The sequence below is a fragment of the Bombina bombina genome, chromosome 2 (genome assembly GCF_027579735.1).
Source record: "Bombina bombina isolate aBomBom1 chromosome 2, aBomBom1.pri, whole genome shotgun sequence".
Classification (NCBI taxonomy): Eukaryota; Metazoa; Chordata; class Amphibia; order Anura; family Bombinatoridae; genus Bombina; species Bombina bombina.
Window position 1 is genome coordinate 810,152,880 of NC_069500.1, and position 22,922 is coordinate 810,175,801.

Sequence of the window (22,922 nt, forward strand, 5' to 3'; positions counted from 1 at the left end):
TTATTATAGTGGCGGCGGGGTCTGGGAGCAGCGGTTTAGGGGTTAATCAGTTTATTATAGTGGCAGAGGGCTCCGGGAGCGGCAGTTTAGGCTGTAATACATTTATTTATTTTCGGCGGTGTAGGGGGGGGACAGATTAGGGGTGTTTAGACTCGGGGTACATGTTAGGGTGTTAGGTGCAGACATCTCCCATAGGAATCAATGGGATGTCGGGCAGCAGCGAACATGAACTTTCGCTATGGTCAGACTCCCATTGATTCCTATGTGATTCGCCGCCTCCAGGGCGGCGGGTTGAAAACCAGGTACGCTGGGCTGGAAAAGGGCCGAGCGTACCTGCTAGTTTTTTGATAAGTAGCAAAAGTAGTCAGATTGTGCCGAACTTGTGTGCGGAACATCTGGAGTGACGTAAGAATCGATCTGTGTCGGACTGAGTCCGGCAGATCGAAGCTTACGTCACTAAATTCTACTTTTGCTGGTCTCTAGCCTTTGATAACTAAGGCGAATCAGCCTCGCCACAAAAACGCTGCGGAATTCCAGTGTATTTGAGGTTGACAGCTTGATAACTAGGGGCCACTGTGTCCTTTTTCCTTTGAATAATACACATAAGCATGTGAATTTGTTCGTGTTAACATTAGATATTTTATTTGTCAATGCTGATAGATTTGATTATAGTGTATTCTGCTTAATATTTATACTACTCACAGAGAGTTATCTCTAGTGGATAATCTTCACTGTACTTGTCTTCCGCTGTTTTAAACATTTAATAAACAGTTTTTATGTGCAGCCTGGGTCACGCTTTGGCTTTTTGTATTAATAGCATGAGCCCTTCTTTATATGGTATATTTTTGTATTATGTCTGTGACTGCTAGCACTTTATCTGCTTTATAATTACATATAGTCCCATTGTGAGTGCTGTCATCTTTTATATTTATATACTGTGTATATATATATATATATATATATATATATATATGTGTGTGTGTGTGTGTATGTATATATATATATATGTGTGTGTGTATATATATATATATATATGTTCCTCGTTTGCAAGAAGGCACTCACTGGTCTTTAGAGAAAACAATTTTTTAATTCATATCAAAAGCAAATACATCCATAACGTTTCGATGTCATTATGACATCTTTATCAAATGTTCTGCCAGTATCAATATCCTAGAACAATCATGTCCCCAAAGTAGAAAAAATCGCTATATATATATATATATATATATATATATATATATATATATATATATGTGTGTGAGCATGTATGTATATATATATTACAGTGGTCCACTAGTCCCGACTTAGAAATTGCAGTGGACAAGCAACTTTTTCCTATCTTTTACATTGAGTGGGCCAGTAACCTTTTCCCTCTGGGCTAGTAGCTTTTAACCCCTGACTAGAAAACTATAATTATATTCTTCCACCCCTTGTGTATGTATATATATATATATATATATATATATATATATATATATATATATATATATACACACAGTATATATATGTGTATGTTTGTATATATATATTTGAGTGCGCAGTGGAAAAATTTGTTTCGGTATGTTTCGGACTATTTGGATTTTTTCAAATTTCGATTCAGATCGATTCGAATTCGGATACATTCGAATGTATTCGTTTCGACTTCATTCGGATTCAAATAAATTTGGATGTATTCATTTCGTATTCGATTTGTAAATTCGGAAGTTCGATATGTGTTATGTTGATTCAGATGGTTCCAAATTACACAAACGGAATTATTTCACTGTTCTATCTCACTAAATTTCATTTTTATACTGAATTGTGATCAGTCCATGGCCATTCGAATGTAACGAATAAATCCAAACTAATTCAGATTTATTCGTTACAAATGCATGCGGATTAGTTTAGTTTCGTTGCTAGGGTAATTCGGAAATTCGAATCTTCGAATTCGGCGAATTTGGCCGAATTTCGATTTGGAACGAAACAAAACGCACATGTGCAAGGGCACTCTTCCTCTGCTCTTTCAGAACTAATACACCATACATTGAGTGATAACAAAGTTGATGACAAAACTTATCATCAGAGTAAGACTAATGATGATATTTAAAGGTACATACAGAAGCAATAATTAAAGTCTCTAGAATGTTTTATTATTATAATTTCCTTATGTCCTCCTGTCTTTATGTTTTTTAAATCCAACTTCCTTGTCCTAGGTAAAGTGCAGAACATAAATAATATAAAGTGCTCTGCATAATTAGAACATTTGACACTTTTAAACTTTGGGGTGTTATGTTAAAGGGATATGAAACTCAACGTTTTTCTTTCATGATTCAGATAGAGCATGTGATTATAAACAACTTTCTAATTTCTATTATAATTTTTTCTTCATTCTCTTGTTATCTTTGTTGAAAGTCAGGGACATAAGCTTAGGAGCTGGACCATTTATGGAGCACTATATGGCAGCAGTTTTGCAAGATTGTTATTCATTTGCAAGATAACTAAATAGCAGCACTATTTCCTACCATGTAGTGCTTCAGATGCCTACCTAGGTATCTCTTCAGCTCAGAATACCATTGAAGGAAGCAAATTTGATAATAGGAGTAAAAAGGAAACTTTTTAAAAATGGTATATTCTGTCTGAATCACAAACTAACGCCTAGATTACAAGTTTTGTCGGTAAAGACCTGCGGGGCTAACGAGCCTTTTTTTTCCAGCGCTCACTTAAGACAACGCTGGTATTACAAGTTTTTTGAATGGCTGAGTTAGCCTCAGAAAAGTGAGCGTTGAGCAAATTTAGCTCCACTTCTCACTGTAATACCAGAGTTGCTTAAGTCAGCGGTGAGCTGGCTAAAACGTGCTCGTGCACGATCTCCCCATAGGAAACAATAGGGCTGAGCTGGCTGGAAAAAAACCTAACACCTGCAAAAAAGCAGCGTCCAGCTCCTAACGCAGCCCCATTGTTTCCTATGGGGAAATAAAAGTTATGTCTGCAGCACCTAACACTCTAATATAAACCCAGAGTCTAAACACCCCACCTACATTATATTATTAACCCCTAATCTGCCGTTCCGGACACCGCCGCCACCTACATTATCCCTATTAACCCCTAATCTACTGCCCCCAACATCGCCGACACCTACATTATATTTATAAACCCCTAATCTACCGCCCCCAACGTTGCCGCAACCTAACTACACTTATTAACCCCTAATCTGCCGACCAGACATTGCCGCCACTATAATAAATGTATTAACCCATAAACCACCGCACTCCCGCCTCGCAAACACTATAGTAAATTTTATTAACCCCTAATCTGCCCCCCCAATGTCGCCGCCACCTACCTAAAATTAATAACCCCTATTCTCCTGCCCCCAACTTCACCGCTACTATAATAAAGTTATTAACCCCTAACCTAAGTCTAAACCTAATCCTAACACCCCCCTAAATTAAATATAATTTAAATAAATCTAAATAAAATTACTATCATTAAATAAATTAATCCTATTTAAAACTAAATGCTTACCTATAAAATAAACCCTAATATAGCTACAATATAATTTAATAATTACATTGTAGCTATTTTAGGATTTATATTTATTTTACAGGCAACTTTGTATTTATTTTAACTAGGTACAATAGCTAGTAGATAGTTAATAACTATTTAATAGCTACCTAGTTAAAATAATAACAAAATTACCTGTAAAATAAATCCTAACCTAAGTTACAAATACACCTAACACTACACTATCAATAAATTAATTAAATAAATTAAATACAATTATCTAAAATAAAATACAATTAAATAAACTAAACTATATTACAAAAAACCCACTAAATTACAAAAAATAAATAAATATTACAAAATGTTTAATCTAATTACACCTAATCTAAGCCCCCTAATAAAATTAAAAAAAAACAAAATAATAAAATTCCCTATCCTAAACTAAATTACAAAGTAATCAGCTCTTTTACCAGCCCTTAAAAGGGCTTTTTGCGGGGCATTGCCCAAAAGTAATCAGCTCTTTTACCTGTAAGAAAAACAAATACAATACCCCCCAACATTACAACCCACCACCCACACACCCCTACTCTAAAACCCACCCGATCCCCCCTTAAAAAAAACTAACACTACCCCATTGAAGATCACCCTACCTTGAGCCGTGTTCACCCAGCCGGCCACCGATGGGCCAGAAGAGGACATCCGGACCGGCAGAAGTCTTCATCCTATCGGGGCAGAAGAGGTCCTCCATCCAGCAGAAGTCTTTATCCAAGCGGCATCTTCTATCTTCAATCAATCGGAGCGGAGCGGGTCCATCTTCTATACAGCCGACGTGGAGCCATCCTCTTCTTCCGATGTCCTAATGAAGAATGAAGGTTCCTTTAAATGACGTCATTCAAGATGGCGTCCCTCGAATTCCGATTGGCTGATAGGATTCTATCAGCCAATCTGAATTAAGTTAGGAAAATTCCTATTGGTTGATGCTATCAGCCAATCGGATTGAAGTTCAATCCGATTGGCTGATTGGATCAGCCAATAGAATGCGAGGTCAATTCTATTGGATGATCCAATCAGCCAATCGGATTGAACTTCAATCCGATTGGCTGATAGCATCAACCAATTTTCCTACCTTAATTCCGATTGGCTGATAGAATCCTATCAGCCAATCAGAATTCGAGGGACGCCATCTTGGATGACGTCATTTAAAGGAACCTTCATTCTTCGTTAGGACATCGGAAGAAGAGGATGGCTCCAGGTCGGCTGGATAGAAGATGGACCCGCTCCGCTCCGATTGATTGAAGATAGAAGATGCCTCTTGGATGAAGACTTCTGCTGGATGGAGGACCTCTTCTGCCCCGATCGGATGAAAACTTCTGCCGGTCCGGATGTCCTCTTCTGACCCATCGGTGCCCGGCTGGGTGAACACGGCTCAAGGTAGGGTGATCTTCAATGGAGTAGTGTTAGGTTTATTTAAGGGGGGATCGGGTGAGTTTTAGAGTAGGGGTGTGTGGGTGGTGGGTTGTAATGTTGGGGGGCGGTATTGTATTTGTTTTTTTACGGGTAAAAGAGCTGATTACTTTGGGGCAATGCCCCGCAAAAAGCCCTTTTAAGGGCTGGTAAAAGAGCTGATTACTTTGTAATTTAGTTTAGGATAGGGAATTTTATTATTTTGGGGGGCTTTTTTTATTTTATTAGGGGGCTTAGATTAGGTGTATTTAGATTAAAATTCTTGTAATATTTTTTTTTGTAATTTAGTGTTTGTTTTTGTAATATAGTTTATATTATTTATTTGTATTTTATTTTAGATAATTGTATTTAATTTATTTAATTAATTTATTGATAGTGTAGTGTTAGGTGTATTTGTAACTTAGGTTAGGATTTATTTTACAGGTAATTTTGTAATTATTTTAACTAGGTAGCTATTAAATAGTTATTAACTATTTAATAGCTATTGTACCTAGTTAAAATAAATACAAAGTTGCCTGTAAAATAAATATAAATCCTAAAATAGCTACAATGTAATTATTAAATTATATTGTAGCTATATTAGGGTTTATTTTATAGGTAAGTATTTAGTTTTAAATAGGATTAATTTATTTAATGATAGTAATTTTATTTAGATTTATTTAAATTATATTTAATTTAGGGGGGTGTTATGGTTAGGGTTAGATTTAGGCTTAGGGGTTAATAACTTTATTATAGTAGCAGTGACGTTGGGGGCGCGAGATTAGGGGTTAATAATTGTAGGTAGGTGACAGCGATGTTAGGGACGGCAGATTAGGGGTTAATACAATTTATTATAGTGTTTGCGAGGAGGGAGTGCGGAGGTTTAGGGGTTAATACATTTATTATAGTGGCGGCGATGTCCGGTCGGCAGATTAGGGGTTAATAAGTGTATGTAGGTGGTGGGGTGCACCTGAGGAAACGGTCAGGAGAGACCGAGAAACGTTGTGCTTGTGTACTCCAAATAAAGTCTGTTTGCTTTTACAAGACTTTTGCCACGAAGTATCTTTTATTCATTTTTTCATTTTTTTATTCATCACTTTGATCCATTTGATACATTGTTTCTACTAATGTATCTACCATAACAGTGGATAAGTACAAGACGAACCGGCTCTGTGAAACGTCTGTGGCTGGATACTGCATGCTGATTGCTATCGCCGCTCCCACACCCCAGAGAAATTTGGATATCCATCAGTGTGAGTTAGCTGGACGACTCCTAACAGTCCAGAAGGCATTTGTGACACTTCTCAAGTGTCATACAGCTTGTAAGTACGGTCTTACTTGTATATTTGGCGTGTCAGAAACATCTGATTGTGCACTATGGTGGCGCCTTCTTTTTTTATCTTTTACTTCTGCAGGGGTTAATAGATAGTTTATGGGTGTTAGTGTACTTTGTAGCACTGTAGTTAAGAGCCTTATGTTCCGGCGTTAGCCCATAAAACTCTTAACTACTGACTTTTATATGCGGTAGGTGTCTTGGATGTAGAGGCTCTACCGCTCACTTTCTCCAAGACTTGTAATACCAGCGTTAGCCAAATTTCATTAAAAAAGTGAGCGGTGAGCCTCTACCTGTCAGACTGGTAATACCAGCGTTAGATAAAAAGCAGCGTTGGGACCTCTCAACGCTGCTTTTTAAGGGTAATGCAAAACTCGTAATCTCGCCGTAAATGTTTTGGGTTTCATATCCCTTTAATTAATCAGAAAGGTTAGAATTCCCTAACATGCCTCTAAAGCTGCTACTACACAACTAGCACTTGCTAAGAATAAAAGACCTGATAAGCTGAAAGGACTAAGTCTAGACCTACAGTATGTTTTTATTAAACAACGTTTCCTGTCACTCTCCCATTTGTCACTTTCTTGTTTAAGTGTATGATTTTTAGCACATCAGTTCTTTTTTCCAACAGCTCCCTCTATTTTCAGTGTATTTAACAACTCACAGCCTCACTGTGGTGCATATGCTGGAGGTACAAGGACTTCCGTATGACGCTAGTTTACAGAACAGCAACTCCACATACTGCAGAACTTTAACCACTACACTGGAGACACTGGTAAATGCTGGATTTTGGTTTAAGAATGAGTCATTTGCTGAATGTTGATTGTCAGAACAGATTCACATGATGCCTGGCATATTGTAACACAGTGTGACCTTGTTAGCGCACATTATCAGAACAGGTTCACACCAATTGTCTACTGTCTAATGTAAAGTGATCTTATGACTGAAGATTATCAAGCGGTGTTGGGTTCTCACTAACAATGCATGAACTCTTCATTGCAGATTATGAGGACAGGTTAAGTCAATGATTTCTATGGAATGTTGGGTGACTTTTTATTATAAATGAACAGGTTATATTCAACTGGAGAGAGGGTTTCTATCTAGTGTAGGATTAAAGGGATATGAAACCCAATTTGTTTATTTCATGATTCAGATAGAGCATGCAATTTTAAGCAACTTTTTGGTTTGCTCCTATTATCAATTTTTATTCATTCTGTTGGTATCTTTATTTGAAAAAGCAGGAATGTAAGCTTACAAGCCAGCCCATCTTTGGTTCAGCACCTGGGTAGCGCTTGCTGATTGGTTGCCACATTTAGCCACCAATCAGCAAGCGCTACCCAGGTACTGAGCCAAAGATGGACTGGCTCGCAAGCTTACATTCCTGCTTTTTCAAATAAAGATACCAAGAGAAAGAAGAAAAATACTCTATCTGAATCATGAAAGAAAAAAAATAGGTTTAGTATCCCTTTAAGGTGACCACCTGAAAGTAGATTACCAGGACAGCCTCAGAAAGTGTTGCATTTCTATGTGATTTAGGTAAAATTCCTAGATAAAACTGATTCAACTATTGTGTTTGCTGTATATGTTTTAGTTGAACACCAGTTTCAGGAACACTGTTCTAGAAGACAGTTATGCTGGAGTTAACGTTTTACAATACAGGTGAGCATCTTTTTCATTCCATTATGTTACTGTATGAAGATAAATCAGAGGTATATTGCATACAGGAAATTGTGTTTCCAATTCACACACATCATTCCTGCTTTGTGACAAAGACATTTTGGTTATAAACCAACAAATAAAGGTTGTTCAGTCAGTCTGACATTTTTAGACCCATAATCATTTGTATGCTTTTATCTAATGTTCATGTTTGTTATATGCATATTATGCTCTTCTGACAATTAATTAATCCTTTGATTAAAGTCAGAATTAAGAGAAGACTAAATGGTTCTTATATGTCCATATGTTCCAACTGTACTAATTTTTGTCATGACAATCACAGTAAAAATCTGCCCATCTGCCCCTGTTATAGGCTTAGGGGCCGATTTATTAAGGGCAGAATGGCCCTGAATGCCCCTGTTTCCGGCCGAGCCTTCAGGCTCACCGGAAACAGGAATTAAGAAGCAGCGGCCTTAAGACCGCTCCTCCTTAACTCGTACACCTCCTGTGAGGCTGTGGACATCAATACACCCAATCTCATACGATCGGGTTGTTGACACCCCCTGCAAGCAGCTGATTGGACGCAAATCTGCAGGAGGTGGCATTGCACAAGCAGTTCACCAGAACTGCTTGTGCAATGTTAAATGCCGACAGCGTATGCTGTTGGCATTCAGTGATGCCGGGAGGACATGATCCGTTACAGCTGATCAAGTCCGTCAGACTGTTAATAAATTAGTCTGGTTGCCTGATTGTGGGAATCAGACATGATTTCTTTGTTGGTTTTAAAGGGATGTGAAAGCCAAATTAAGTTTTCATGATTCAGGTAGAGCATGAGATTTCAAACAACTTTCCTACTTACTTCTATTATCTAAAATGCTTTGTTTGCTTGGTATCCTTTTATGAAAAGCAAATCTAGGTAGGCTCTGGAGCAGCAATGCACTATTGGGAGCTAGCTGCTGATTGGTGGCTGCACATAAATACCTCCTGATATTGGCTCACCTAATTCAACAAAGGATACCAAGAGTATGATATAGTATCTTTGTTTATTTTTCTAATTTGGTGAACTGTCATTTGTGTCTCTCACAAATTTTACAGATTAGATCAAACAATGCTGTATGTAATATTAATATTTTGTACATATGGTGTGCAATTTATATTGGGTGTTTTGGGACAACGCAACGTAGGTGGAGCTATGGAAATTGTGGTTGTGATAGATTTTCTTGTAACCTGCCTACTAGACTGCGCTACTGTAAAGTGACGGATTTTAAATGGTGGTAACTATTTTTGTCTTCAGATTTCTCTGTACTGTTTCCTCTGATTACTTTACTCACTGAACTCTATAGCTTTATGTAAGTCTCAACAAGCTCCACTTAAGTGATGTATTTTATTCAAAAGCATTAGCTTCAGACTTACCTTTTTAACATGGAGAGACACAAAATCATGACATGACGATACCTATCCTTCCACAGTTTAGCCAAATAGGGACAGCTATCATTTTGAAAACAGTCATATTACTTTCTGATGTTCTTGGTACACTAAAATGGCACGCTCTGCTGCAAACATTTTGAGTTTTAGTGCACATGCTCAGCTCCTCATATACTAGTATCACAAAGCAAAATGAATGTTGATCACTGTCTTATAAACTATAAAAATGTTTTTTTGCATGCTAAGATACAGTGGCCCCTATTTAAGAAAGTCTGGCGGACCTGATCCGACAGTGCGGATCAGGTCCACCAGACCTCGCTGAATACGGCGAGCAATACGCTCGCCGTATTCAGCACTGCACCAGCAGCTCACAAGAGCTGCTGGTGCAACGCCGCCCCCTGCAGACTCGTGGCCAATGGGCCGCCAGCAGGGGGGTGTCAATCAACCCGATCGTACTCGATCGGGTTGATTTCCGGCGATGTCTGTCTGCCTGCTCAGAGCAGGCGGACAGGTTATGGAGCAGCGGTCTTTGTGACCGCTGCTTCATAACTGCTGTTTCTGGCGAGCCTGCAGGCTCGCCAGAAACACGAGGCATCAAGCTCCATTCAGAGCTTGATAGATAGGCCCCAGTGTATTATTTGGGGTCAGTTGCAGGACTCCTCTGCATAATTTTATAATATGGAGGCTGTTGGCCTTAAAATCATGACACATTATCTGCTTGGTCTTACCTCACATATAATAGGGAGAATTCTACATTCAAAATAACTATGGTTAGCCCTCCAATAATCATTCACCACTTTCCAGTTTCACCACTGGAAAACAAATAGTAAGGCCTGCAATGTAATATGTCAAATGGAAAACTTGCAGAATATAGACCACAACCTCTATATATGCGGGTTATGATATATTAATAATATGGTCAACATGCTTTCCAAGAGAAAGGTAGATCACACCCTGGAATATCAAATACTAACAAAATGATAAGGACCCCTGAACACATACGTTCTTACATTTGCCACACAAGTATTCTTTAAAATCAATACAATATGGGGATAGTTTGTATATGTATTTTTTATCCCCATTCCTAATTCTAGAACCATCATGGGTGCAAATTATTTATACAGATATTCTAATTAGGATGGTCTGTATTTCTTTTCTAGATAAGTGGAACCCTAGTGCAAATAGGACACCTCTTTTTACAATAACATTTCTTTTTTAAAATATTTACCATTGCCGATCCAGCTTTCTCCAATCCTTGCGTGCCCCACAAGCTAAACACCGAAGGGGGTGCACAACGATAGGAGGAAGCCAGATTTGTCATTGATATGTTATATACAGTAGGTGTGATGCGGGCGGAGGATCTGCAGTTTGTTAACAGTAAATTAAGACACTGACACAAGGATTGGAAGTTTAAGACCTATGGGTTGTGTTTACTGTCCAGCATAGAAAATCTGGCATAAACCCTTTAATTTAAAGACAAGCTCAGGTGGCAGCAAATCAGGTCCTAATTAACTAACCTATGCTGGTCAGGGCCCAGGCCACCGATGTTTACGCTATCTATCAGAGGCACATAAAGAAGAGCTCTTCTGCTTGCCGCATATAAGGAGGAGCACCCCCAGGCCCGCACCTGGGAACGACACCCCTCCTGAAATGACCGTCACTCAACTCTCTTTCTGTCCGCAGCCTAAACACAGACTGACCATCCAGCTAGCATGTAATGATAACCAAAAACAACTCCAAACCAGTATGTCCCAGGCCAGCTAGTTGCACAGCATGCAAACAAAAACAACATCCTAGGACTTACAGAGCCAGGTCGACTAACCCTCCTGAGGCTCCAGACACACTAAAGACTCTCTCAGAAGCCTTAAAGGGACATTAAACACTAAACAAATGCTAGATAGAATGAAGCATTCAAAGAAAGGTTTATAGATAGATCTGTGTAATGTTTTTTGAAATTTGTTGTACTTTGGTACAAGACGTGTTTTTATGGGAGAGCATCTCTTATAAACATGCAACTTTAGCAATATTACTGATTATACCCTTGTGCTCTGTTCCTTAGGAGAGGAAACAGAAGTGTCATAGCACAACTCAAATTGCAGTTCCAGACATCTGCTCATTCCAAAGGACTCAATGAAATTGAAGAGATTCTCAACCAGGGTCTGTTTACATTGTTATCGGGACACCCTTTTCCAGTGTCTACTTATGGGAACATCTCTGCTGCTGTGCTCACAGGTATAGCAATTGCATAAATATATTCTAGTAAGATTTTAATAAAAAAATAAATATTTTCTAATGGTAATTTTATGTTTATGAGGCCAGTCCTAGGATTAAACTATTTAAAAGAAAATGCTGTCTAATATCTAATTGAGCGTGCTCTGTGTCTCTCATTGTTGGGCTTTTGTTACTAGTGGTCCATGACAAATATCTATGGATAAAGTGGCAGTATAATTTTTTAAAGTTTATTGGAATATATATATACACACACAGTGGGTATTGAAAGGAATGACCCCCTTGAAAATAATCACATTTTGTTGCTTTGCCGCCTGAAATAAAGACAGACACAGTTTTTGTTTATCCAGTTGTATTTACTTAGTGCAACTTATAACATCCAAGTGAAAGATATAACACCAACATGTAAGGCAAAAATAAAGACAATTCAAAAACAAAATCACTGAGTTGGAAAAAGAATCACCCCCTCCTAAAATTACTTGTAAACTCAATCAGGTGTAGCTAATCACCTTCTCAACGGCACACACAAAGCCATTTGACCTTCAACTGTGATCAGCTGTGTACATATTGATAAGCTCAGCTTGAAAATAGCTTTTCTGGAGCATCTCTGTCCCTGGTAGTGCAACTGAAGCAAGCAATCAACTATGGGTGGCAAGGCACTGTCAACAAATATCCGGGATAATGTTGTGGACAGGCACAAGTCAGGAGATGGATACAAGAAAATATCAAAGGCTTTAATAATGCCTAGAAGCACAGTGAAGTCTATTATTAAGAAGTGGAAGGTATTTGGTACAACACAGACCTCTCTGGATCAGGACATCACAGGATGAAAGAGCCAGGAGGAAACTGTTCAGAGAGACTACCAAGAGGCCCATAGCAACTCTGAAGCAGTTGCAGGAATTTATGACAAAGAGTGGTCATTGTGTGCATGTGACAACAATATCATGAATTCTCCACAAATACAACTTGTATGGGAGGTTTGCAAGAAAAAAGCCACATGCAGTCACGACTAAGCTTTGTCATAACACACCTAGGAAATTCTGAGGCCACATGGAAAAAGGTGTTATGGTTAGATGAGACTAAAATGGAATTGTTTTGCCCTCTACACCAAATGATATGTCTGGAGGAAATCCAATACAGCTCCCCATCCAAATAACACCATACCTACAGTAAAGCATGGAGGTGGTAATATCCTGTTATGGGGGTGTTTCTCTGCAGCAGGCACTGGAGCACTTGTCAGGATAGAAGGAATATGGATGGGGCAAAATACCATCAAATTCTTGAGGAAAATATTCTGCTCTCTGCCAGGAAGTTGTCAATGGGAAGAAGGTTTACCTTCCAACATGGCAATGACCCAAAGCACACAGCAAAAATGACCACACAGTGGTTGAAGGAGAATAAGGTGAATGTCCTTGCATGGCCTAGTCAGAGCTCAGACTTAAACCCTATTGAATATCTGTGGCTGCAGTCCACAAACAGTCACCTTCAAATGTAACAGAACTGGAGCAGTTCTGCAAAGAAGAGTGGGCAAATATTGCACAGTCTAGATGTGCAAAGTTAGTAGAGGCATATCCCAACAGACTAAAGGCTGTAATTAAAGCAAAATGTGGTTCAACAAAATACTGGCACAAGGGGGTGATCCTTTTTCCAACTCAGTGATTCTGCTTTTGAATTGTCTTTATTTTTGCCTGACATGTTGGTGTTATATCTTTCACTTGGATGTTATAAGTTGCACTGAGTAATTACAACTGGATAAACAAAAACTGTGTCTGTCTTTATTTCATAAAATGTAATTATTTTCAAGGGGGGTGATTCTTTTCAATACCCACTATAGATAGATAGATAGATGATGGATTGATGGATGGATAGATAGATAGATGATAGATAGATAGTTCACAAGCACCTCTCTGCATAGTACCATATATTAGGGATATTAAGAAAATTAACAAGTGATATTCCCAGGTATTATGGTGGAAATGAGACAGAAGATACATTAGATGCAATAGTTAATTACTACACATAACATTTGTAATAGGTAGGTAGCACAGACTTTATTAAGGTAACAAATATGTTTACAGGGGATCACACATTATTATGTCTCAAACAAAGGGCCAAATGTAACGCATAGCCAGAGACTAGACAATTGACAGATCACCAGACGCAATAAGCACATGGCAGACCAGCAATAACTGAAGTCATATGACATTGAAGTCTCAAGATACAGCTCATAGAATTCCTCCAAGTGAGCATCTTTCAGATTCTTCAAATCTTAGACTATAGACAAGAGAAGAACATGAAGTGAAAGAGCTTAAACAAGAAAATGTGGAAAATAAGATGAATGAACAGGAAAGAAAAAAGATATTGCTCAAGCGTATGGGGAAAAGAGTCATCCAATCCATTAGGCAGCTTTTCCGCAGAAGTAGGTGTTTTGAGTTGTTTTATTACCAAACAAGATATCTAACTTTGAAGATTTGAAGACAGAAGCAGCCAGGAACACATTATTGTGTATATATCTTGGGTCATTTTACTTCTTTGAGGGTAAGATTTTCTCAGCAGTTAGACATCTTTGTCTGGTCTAGGATGAATCAAGGAAGCAGATAGAATGTGACCATCACTACCCCTCAAAAGCTCACAAATATCCAAAATCCACATAGCCATACATTTAGCTCTTTTGCCCCTGTTACAGAGAAATAAGTTTCTGCCCTTATACTATCCTCTCACCTCACTACCTGTACCCTCGACCTCATCCCCTCACAACTACTCCCCTCCCTCTCTTCTACCCTTACCCCTATACTCACACACATCTTCAACCTCTCCCTCAGCACTGGTATAGTCCCCACATCTCTTAAACATGCATTAGTCACACCTATCCTCAAAAAAACCTTCTCTCGCTCCAACCTCCCTATCCAACTACCGCCCTATTTCCCTACTCCCTCTTGACTCAAAGCTTCTTGAAAAGCTTGTATATGCACGTCTATCCCATTTCCTTACATTAAACTCCCTCATTGATCCACTGCAATCTAGATTTCACCCCTTCACTCAACAGAGACAGCAATTGTTAAGGTTACCAATGACCTACTTACAGCAAAATCCAAAGGCCACTTCTCTCTACTTATCCTCCTTGATCTGTCTGCATCCTTTGATACTGTCGACCACCCTCTTTTGCTCCATACCCTCCAATCCTTCAGCATCTGTGACACAGTTCTCTCTTGGTTCTCTTCCTATCTGTCTAACCGTACCTTTAGTGTAGCCTTCTCTGGGGCATCCTCTGCCCCGTTACCTCTTTCTGTTGGGATACCGCACGGCTCTGTCCTCGGTCCTCTTCTCTTCTCAATCTACATGTCCTCATTAGGTTCCTTAATAAAGTCCCACGGGTTTCATTATTATTTGTATGCCGACGATACCCAAATCTATCTCTCTGCGCCAGAACTGTCTCCTTCCTTGCTAACCTGTGTCACTAACTATCTCTCTCATATCTCATCTTGGATGTCCTCTCCTTACCTCAAGCTATATCTCTCCAAAACTGAGCTTCTTATTTTCCACCCTTCTTCCAAAATCTCCACTCCCCATGTCTCTATAACTGTTGATAACTCCATCATTACCCCAACCTCACATGCCCGATGTCTTGGGGTCACACTTGACTCAGATCTTTCTTTCACTCCTCACATTCAGTCCTTGGCTAAAGCCACCTTAAAAAAACACTAAAATTAGACATTTCCTTACACAAGACACAACTAAGATTTTAATCCACTCTCTCATCCTTTCCCACCTCGACTACTGCAACTCCATCCTCTCTGGTCTCCCTAGCTGCTGCCTAGTTCCTTAGCAATCAATAATGAATGACTCTGCCAGGCTCATCTTCCTTACACGTCGCTCTTCATCTGTCGCACCTCTCTGCCAATCCCTTCTCTGGCTTCCTCATGCCTCCAGGATTAAACACAAAATTCTCACTCTGACACACAAAGCCCTCAATTGCATTGCTCCCCTACATCTCAGACCTTGTCTCCAGATACTCTCCCTTCCATCCCCTTCGCTCTGCTCATGATCTCCTACTCTCCTTCTCTCTTGTTACCTCCTCACATTCCCGTTTACAAGATTTCTCGAGACTAGCTCCCATCTTATGGAACTCTCTGCCTCGCTCCACAAGACTCTCCCCTATTTTTAAAAGCTTCAAGTGCTCCCTGAAGGCTCTACTATTCAGGGACGCATACAACATACACTAACCTTCTTATCTCCACTGCTATCCCCTTAATTAAACCCCATAGCAAATAAGCCTATTATCCCAGCTGTTTGTAGTCCTCCTTCATACTACAACAGTGCAACTCTCGACAGGACCCTCTACCCATTTGATCCCTGTAATTGTTTTTTATATACCACCTATGTTCATAGTGCTGCGGAACCTGTTGGCGCTCTACAAATACCTGATGATAATAATAATAATAATAAGTTCAGAATGAGCCTATGAGCACCGTATAAGAGAGACAGAGCTCTTCAAAGCTCCAGAAAAGATTTAGGCTGTTCCACAACACCAGCAATCAGAATTTGCACGTTCAGATGTGTAATGTTTCACATGAGATCAGAATGAGCTGATGGCAAATTTGTGTCACTAGAGTATGAAGGATTCCAAATCTACAGGTAGCAGGTGCAAGCAATAGTAAAGTGCCGAGAGGACATTGATGTTCCCCCTTATAGTTCAAAATAGCCCTTTCTCAATCTGTATCTAATAATGCAAAGTTATGTTATGCATCCAGGAGAAATGCATGCTGGTGTACTCAGGTACTACTAAGTATGATGGCCCTAGGGACAACACTGTTACATTTACCTTGACAACTGCATGATGCAAACGAATTAACACATTATTAAAGTCAGCTCTGGACCTGTGTATTGTCCATACAGGGCTGATTTGATGGGAGTTTATAGTAAAAAAAAAATGACATGCTATCATTCAATAGATCACATCATTTTATCACTATTGACCCTGCAAATCTGTGTGTTTAACAACCGCAAAGACATTAAAGGGACCCACATTTTTTCTCTCATTATTCAGATAGAACATACAATTAAAAAGTTTCCAATTTACTTCTATTATCTTAAAGATCTTATTAAATTGACTTTGTTCTCATGTTATTCTTTGTTGAAGTGATGTCTAGCTATGTAGTGTGCACATGTCTGAAGCACTACATGACAGGAAATAATGCTGCCATCTAGTGCTCTTGGTAATGTATACCATTGTTGCAAAACTGCTGTCATATAGGGCAGCAGCCACTTGCAAGCTCCTGAGCTTATCTATACCTGGTTCTCAACAAAGGATAACAAGAAAATTAAGAAAAGTTGATAATAGAAGTAAAATGGAAAGTAGTTTAAAATGGTATGTTCTATCTGAATCATAAAATAAAAGTTTGGAGTTTTATGTCCCTTTAAACATGCAGCTAATTTAGCTGCAGAGAACTGCTGGTCCATAGTGACATGAGAGCATGTCATTTGTTTTTACTATATCAACCCTTTAACTATGTGTTTAACATTTTTGTACAGGTTTAACACAGGTTATCAGCAAACTATTGTGCAATAAGAAAATTATCTAGCGCATTGCAGAATTTTATTATTGCAAATTATGTCATTTAGTTTGTTTTTCCTGTTATATTCATTTGTAATTTGAGCAGTTTTACTACTTCATATGTTTGCTTTCTAATTATTATTATTATTATTATTATTATTTTATTTTAAGATTTTAGGGCTTTCACTTAACATCAAATGTCATCATTGTAATGATTTCTGAATGCAATGTGTTAAAAGATACTGTGCCAGAGCAGGCATAACAAAGGCATTGAACAAACGCCAAGATGGTCTTGTAATCTGAGTAAAGGCAGAGGCGAGGAGCCTCTTTTTACCAACGCCAAAAACGATTGAAGTAAATGAAAAAATTTAAGAAAAAATGACAGTGAGATGATTAAGGGTGGACAGCATGTGGTCATTTTATGAGAGAACAATACTTCTCTCTTTCGAAGAACAGCAGAAGATTGTGCATTAAATGTCTAGGTCGGAGACATACAGAGGTGTGTCCCGTGTCCTTAAAGGGACAGTCTACATGAAAATTGTTATTGTTTGAAAAAGATAGATAATCCCTTTATTACCCATTCCCCAGTTGCATTTTAGCCAATCAGTGCTGGTTCTTGTATAACCATTATCATTCTCCATGGGGAGTAAGCACAATGTTATCTATATGACACACATGAACTAGCACTGTCTGGCTGTTGTGCAAGATTTAAAAAAATGAATAAAAAGCACTGAGATAAGGGGCAGCCTGTAGGGGTTTATGAAACAGGCAAACCGAGGGGTTATAAACTATATTAAAGGGACACTAATGTCAAAATTAAACTTTCATTAATCAGATAGAGCATGCAGTTTTAATAGATTTCCAATTCACTTCTATTATCAAATTTTGCACATTATTTTTGGATTCACGATTTCAGAAGCACCAGCACTTACTGAGCATGTGCACAAGTCCACAAGGTATATGTATACTAGTCTGTGATTGGCTAATGGCTGTCACATGATACAGGGTTCCGGCAAATGGGGGGAAAATAAATTTGTCAGACAAAAATGTACTGCTTATTTGCATTGTCTTTTTATTATGCACTTTGTTAATTATGCAATACTACTGTATTTAGTGGTCCTTTAATATAACAATGTCTGTTATACAAAGCTGCGAATGGGCAGTAAAGATGTTATCTATCTTTTTTTTTTAAATATCAAGTAGACTGTCCCTTTAAGGAGGATGACCAACACAAAAGCAAGCAGCTGGATCTTAAATTATTGTGTAAAAATAGTTCTCCCTGAAAAATAACCTACAATGATCACATAGGGAAAATCTAGCAGTAAGTTAACTGGTGCTAAAGAGAGCAGATTGTTGACATGTGTGTTCCCTGTGGGGTTTTAATAACGGACAGTGCACTGTAAAATGTTCTCCTCTTTAATGTGTTCCCAATGATTTATTTTATCTATTGGAGTACATTAAATTGTTTACTAAGAACTCCTTTACCTTTTATGTCATTTGAAATAGCTGCGTTTCTGTTGAAACTTCTGCCTATACTAAAAATGTTAATACTGCTGTAATGGCAATAGAAAAGCTATGTACCCAAGATGCATCAGAAGAAATAGATAGATAGTGAGAGCCCAGCCCCTTTTAAAAGGTGTTCCTGCTGCATCAGATTTAAATACAATGAACTCTTATCTGCTGCTTGTTTGAGTACACTGTTCCCAGTCTTAAACTCATGCAGCAGAAAATATGCAAATAATTGTGAGGGAATGAAAAGGCCAAGGACACCATCAAACACACTGACATGAGATTTGATTTGAAGACACCAGCTATAATTACATACTGCAATACGTGTAGGTCCAATGTTTATAGCCATAGTGGTATAGATGTAACAGATGTTAAAGGGACACTCAGGTTATATTAAATTTTCATGATTCAGATACAGCATGTAATTTTAAACAACTTTCCAATTTACTTCCATTAAAAAAAATGTGCACAGTCTTTTATATTTACAATTTTTGAGTCACCAGATCCTACTGAGCATGTGCAAGAATTCACAGACTATACGTGTATGCATTTGTGATTGGCTGATTGCTATCACATGGTAAGGGGAGTGGAAATATACAAAACTTTGAAATTTGTTATAAAAAAATCTACTACTCATTTGAAGTTCAGACTAAGTGCTATTGCATTGTCTTGTTATCTTGCATTTGTTGATTATGCAAATCTAATGTGTTGACTCGTCCTTTAAGATATTGATTCTTTGTGCTCTCCTCATTACAGATACCGAAGGGCCGTCATTTTATGCAATTGGCCTGAAGTCTGGTAGGCTCCTTTTGTTTTGCTGCTTTGTGAAAATGATTGTAAAATAGATATTGTGCTTTTTGTTTTACGTCTATATATACAGTATATGTTGCACACCTTCCTCTTCCCACCTCCATTCCTGTTGCTTTTTCCTCTCCTCTCATCTTCCCTATCACTATTACTGGCAACATACTTATTCTACTATCATGACTCCCTCATTGTATTAGTTGTCTTTCTCACATACACGCACCCACACCCTTTTCTCTCCTGCCTTGTGTTTCTTCCTTTTTTACACATTTTATTTTTACACTCTTTTTCAGTCTCTCTCCCTTTTCCCCCCCTCTCTTTATCTCTCTATTTTTTCACTTCCTCTTTCTTTATCTCTCTTTTTTTCACTTCTTCTTTCTCTCCTTCACTTTCTCTCTCTCTTTTTTTTCCATTTTTGCTTTCTCTCTCCTTTTCCTTTCTTTCTTTCATCTTTCCTTTTTTATGTTTTTCTTTCTGTATATACAGGAAGTTGCCCAGCACAAATCTTCACCTGCAAGAACAGTCAATGTGTCTTAAAGCAAAATCCACAATGTGACAATACCCGAGACTGTAATGATGGATCTGATGAGAAGAATTGTGGTGCGTGACTGTTTATAGTGAGGGGGGAAAATGCAAACACATATTAGCTTCACCATGATGCCTGATGAATGCTTTCCCTGCTACTGCATTTTAGGCCTAGGTATCTTTACTCCTATAGCTATCAGTGTGGTTTTGATTAGCCAAAAAACTTTTTGTTAGAGTGAACAATTAAAAAAGAATTATATTTATGCCTATGATCAAATGTTCATCTCTCTCTTGCTCTCCTTTGATGAAAATTAGTCCCTTTCTATGAGAATATACTGGGGTAAGCTCAGTAGTATACACTATATGGCAGTAATTTCTATAACAATGTTTGTGGCTCAAGACACACTCCTAAGCCTACTTCAGTAAATCCCATGGAAAGGACATTGAAAGAATACCATGAGGAAGATGTACATTTGTTAATAGAAGTCACTTGGATTTGTTTTTAAAGTGAAGGTAATCTTTGGTGAATGAAAGCCCAGTTTTTTAAAAATACTATTAAAAACAGGGGCACTTTTTTATTCATCAAAGTTTACAAAGCAGCCGTTTTGTTAAAAAAATTACCTTTTTTTATTTTCACCGCTAGAGCAGCTTCCCCCACCTAGAGATCCTCTATTCACATGTCAGCAATGACTAATCTTGCTTCCTCCAATCACAGCTTTCCCCCAGGGTAGTCATTGCCTGAGGCCATGCTGTGATTGGAGGAAGCAGGATTAGTCATCGCTGATGTGTGAATAGAGGATCTCTATGTGGGGGAAGCTGCTCTAGCTGTGAAAAGAAAAAAAGGTAATTTTTTTAACAAAACGGCTGCTTTGTAAATATTGATGAATAAAAGTAAGTGCCCCTGTTTTTAATAGTATTTTTAAAAAATGGGCTTTCATTCCCCAAAGTTTACCTTCACTTTAAATGATACTTCCTAAATCTAAATTGACAAAGTTTTTAATTAGACTTTCATGACCCTTTAAAATAATTTTACAAAATAAAAACGGTAGGGACTACATGTACAGTGTAACTATAAAATACAAGATTAATTTAGGCATCGATATTATGGCTCAGAGTATTTCTTCTATTGGACTTATGGCCTTGCTTTTTTAGGGCCCAATTCTCTAAAGCTCTCTGGTCTGGAGAGATTCTATAAGGCGCCCCATCAGTATTACAAGACCCCTAAGGGATTTTTTTTTAAAAGCAATTTTTACCTTGGGAACTCTATGGGGTCCATTTATCATTGTGTGGACTGACATGATCCGCTATAGCGAACCATGTCCGCCGCACATCGATAAATGCCGACAGCATTTATCAACGCAGCCCCCTGCAGATTCGCGGTCAATCGTCTGCCAGCAGGGGGTGTCAATCAACCCGATCGTATTGGATCGGGTTGATTTTTAGCGATGTCTGTCTGCCGCCTCAGAGCAGGCGGACAGGTTATGGAGCAGCTTCATAACTTGTGTTTCTGGCAAGCCTGAAGGCTCATCAGAAACACGGGGCATCAAGCTCCATTTGGAGCTTGATAAATAGACCCCTATATCTCATTAAAGGGAGTTCACTAATATTGTTTATATGAAGGAGGGGCACTTACTTTACAAAAAACAGTAAGGAAGAACATTTAAAATGTATTTAAAATACAAGGTTAGTTTGACCATCCATACTACGGCTCAGTGTATCTCCTCTGTTGGACTTATCACCTTGCTTTTGTATGACCTGATTCTCTAAATCTCTCTTTCTCTCTGGAGACATTCTATAGGATGTCCCATCAGTATTATAAGGCACCTCAGGGAATTTAAAGGTAATTTTGGAACTGTGTATCTCATTATCTCATTAAGGGGAGTTAAGTAATATTCTTTATATGAAGGAGAGACATTCAATTTACAGTACATTTCTCAGTAAAATTAGCAGATGATTTGTCTTCATGTCAGTGCGTTTTTGAGAACCAGGTCCATAGTTTCCTCAATCTTTGTTGATTTTCCATTACTCTGTTCTTTCCTTATTTCCTTTTATGTCTCTCCATCTGTGTCTTTCAGATTGTGGTACACGGCCTGCTATGCAGAAAGGAAACCGAATAGTTGGTGGATCGGATGCCGTAAAGGGAGAGTTCCCATGGCAAGTCAGCCTGAGGGAGAACAATGAGCACTTTTGCGGAGCCACTATCATCAGTGAGAGGTGGCTGGTGTCTGCCGCTCACTGCTTCAATGAGTAGGTCACATGCTCACTGTACAAATATCAAGAAAACTGAAGCATTTGAATTAATATTATAAATTCCAGAACAATTTCAGATGTGCCGCCCCGCTTACACTTTTTTATGTACAAGCTTATATATTGCCATGTAGTCTCTATCCTCAGCCCTTTTCTTTTTCTGTGCCTGCCCTTCACTTTATCCAAGAATTATCTCAGCCTGCGTGTTCTGTAATAGAGTTTTCACACCACACCAAAGTTACCACATTCTCCCTTATCTACACTGGAGTTATCACTCTCACACTGTTTTGGATTAGAGTTATCACACTTTTATTTCTTTATACTAATATTAATAAACCTCACCCACACTTTAGAACCTATAGTAGTTCTCTCTACGTCTCTACTATAGATCATCTACACCCATACTATGGTAGCACTATCACACTCTTTCTTCCCTATACTGAAGTTATTACATCTCCCTACTTTATACTACATTTATCTCACCCTCTCTCTTTTATACCAGATGTATCATATGCTATCTACTACAAGTAATCAATACACCCCTGTTCCATACATTCTCTCTTCTATACTGAAATAAACATATAATTCATTCTCAATATCCTCTCTTTTCTTTATACTAGTGTTATTGCTCACACCCTGCTCTCTATCCTACTTTTGATTTCCCACTGATCATGCTGCAACACTAGAACAGTTCATGCACTCAAGATTTATTGCATTAGT

General features: G+C 38.4%; 1 protein-coding gene across 1 annotated transcript in view; it reads left to right on the forward strand.

Annotated features, from left to right (window-relative positions):
* The window catches only part of TMPRSS9 (transmembrane serine protease 9), a 163,272-nt gene that overhangs the window by 23,627 nt on the left and 116,723 nt on the right, over positions 1 to 22,922 (forward strand). The window contains exons 2-7 of the mRNA XM_053703026.1: positions 6,901 to 7,028; positions 7,845 to 7,912; positions 11,394 to 11,566; positions 19,383 to 19,424; positions 19,917 to 20,030; positions 22,031 to 22,202. Of these exons, the coding sequence (XP_053559001.1) occupies positions 6,901 to 7,028; positions 7,845 to 7,912; positions 11,394 to 11,566; positions 19,383 to 19,424; positions 19,917 to 20,030; positions 22,031 to 22,202 (697 nt within the window). The remainder of the gene's footprint in view (positions 1 to 6,900; positions 7,029 to 7,844; positions 7,913 to 11,393; positions 11,567 to 19,382; positions 19,425 to 19,916; positions 20,031 to 22,030; positions 22,203 to 22,922) is intronic.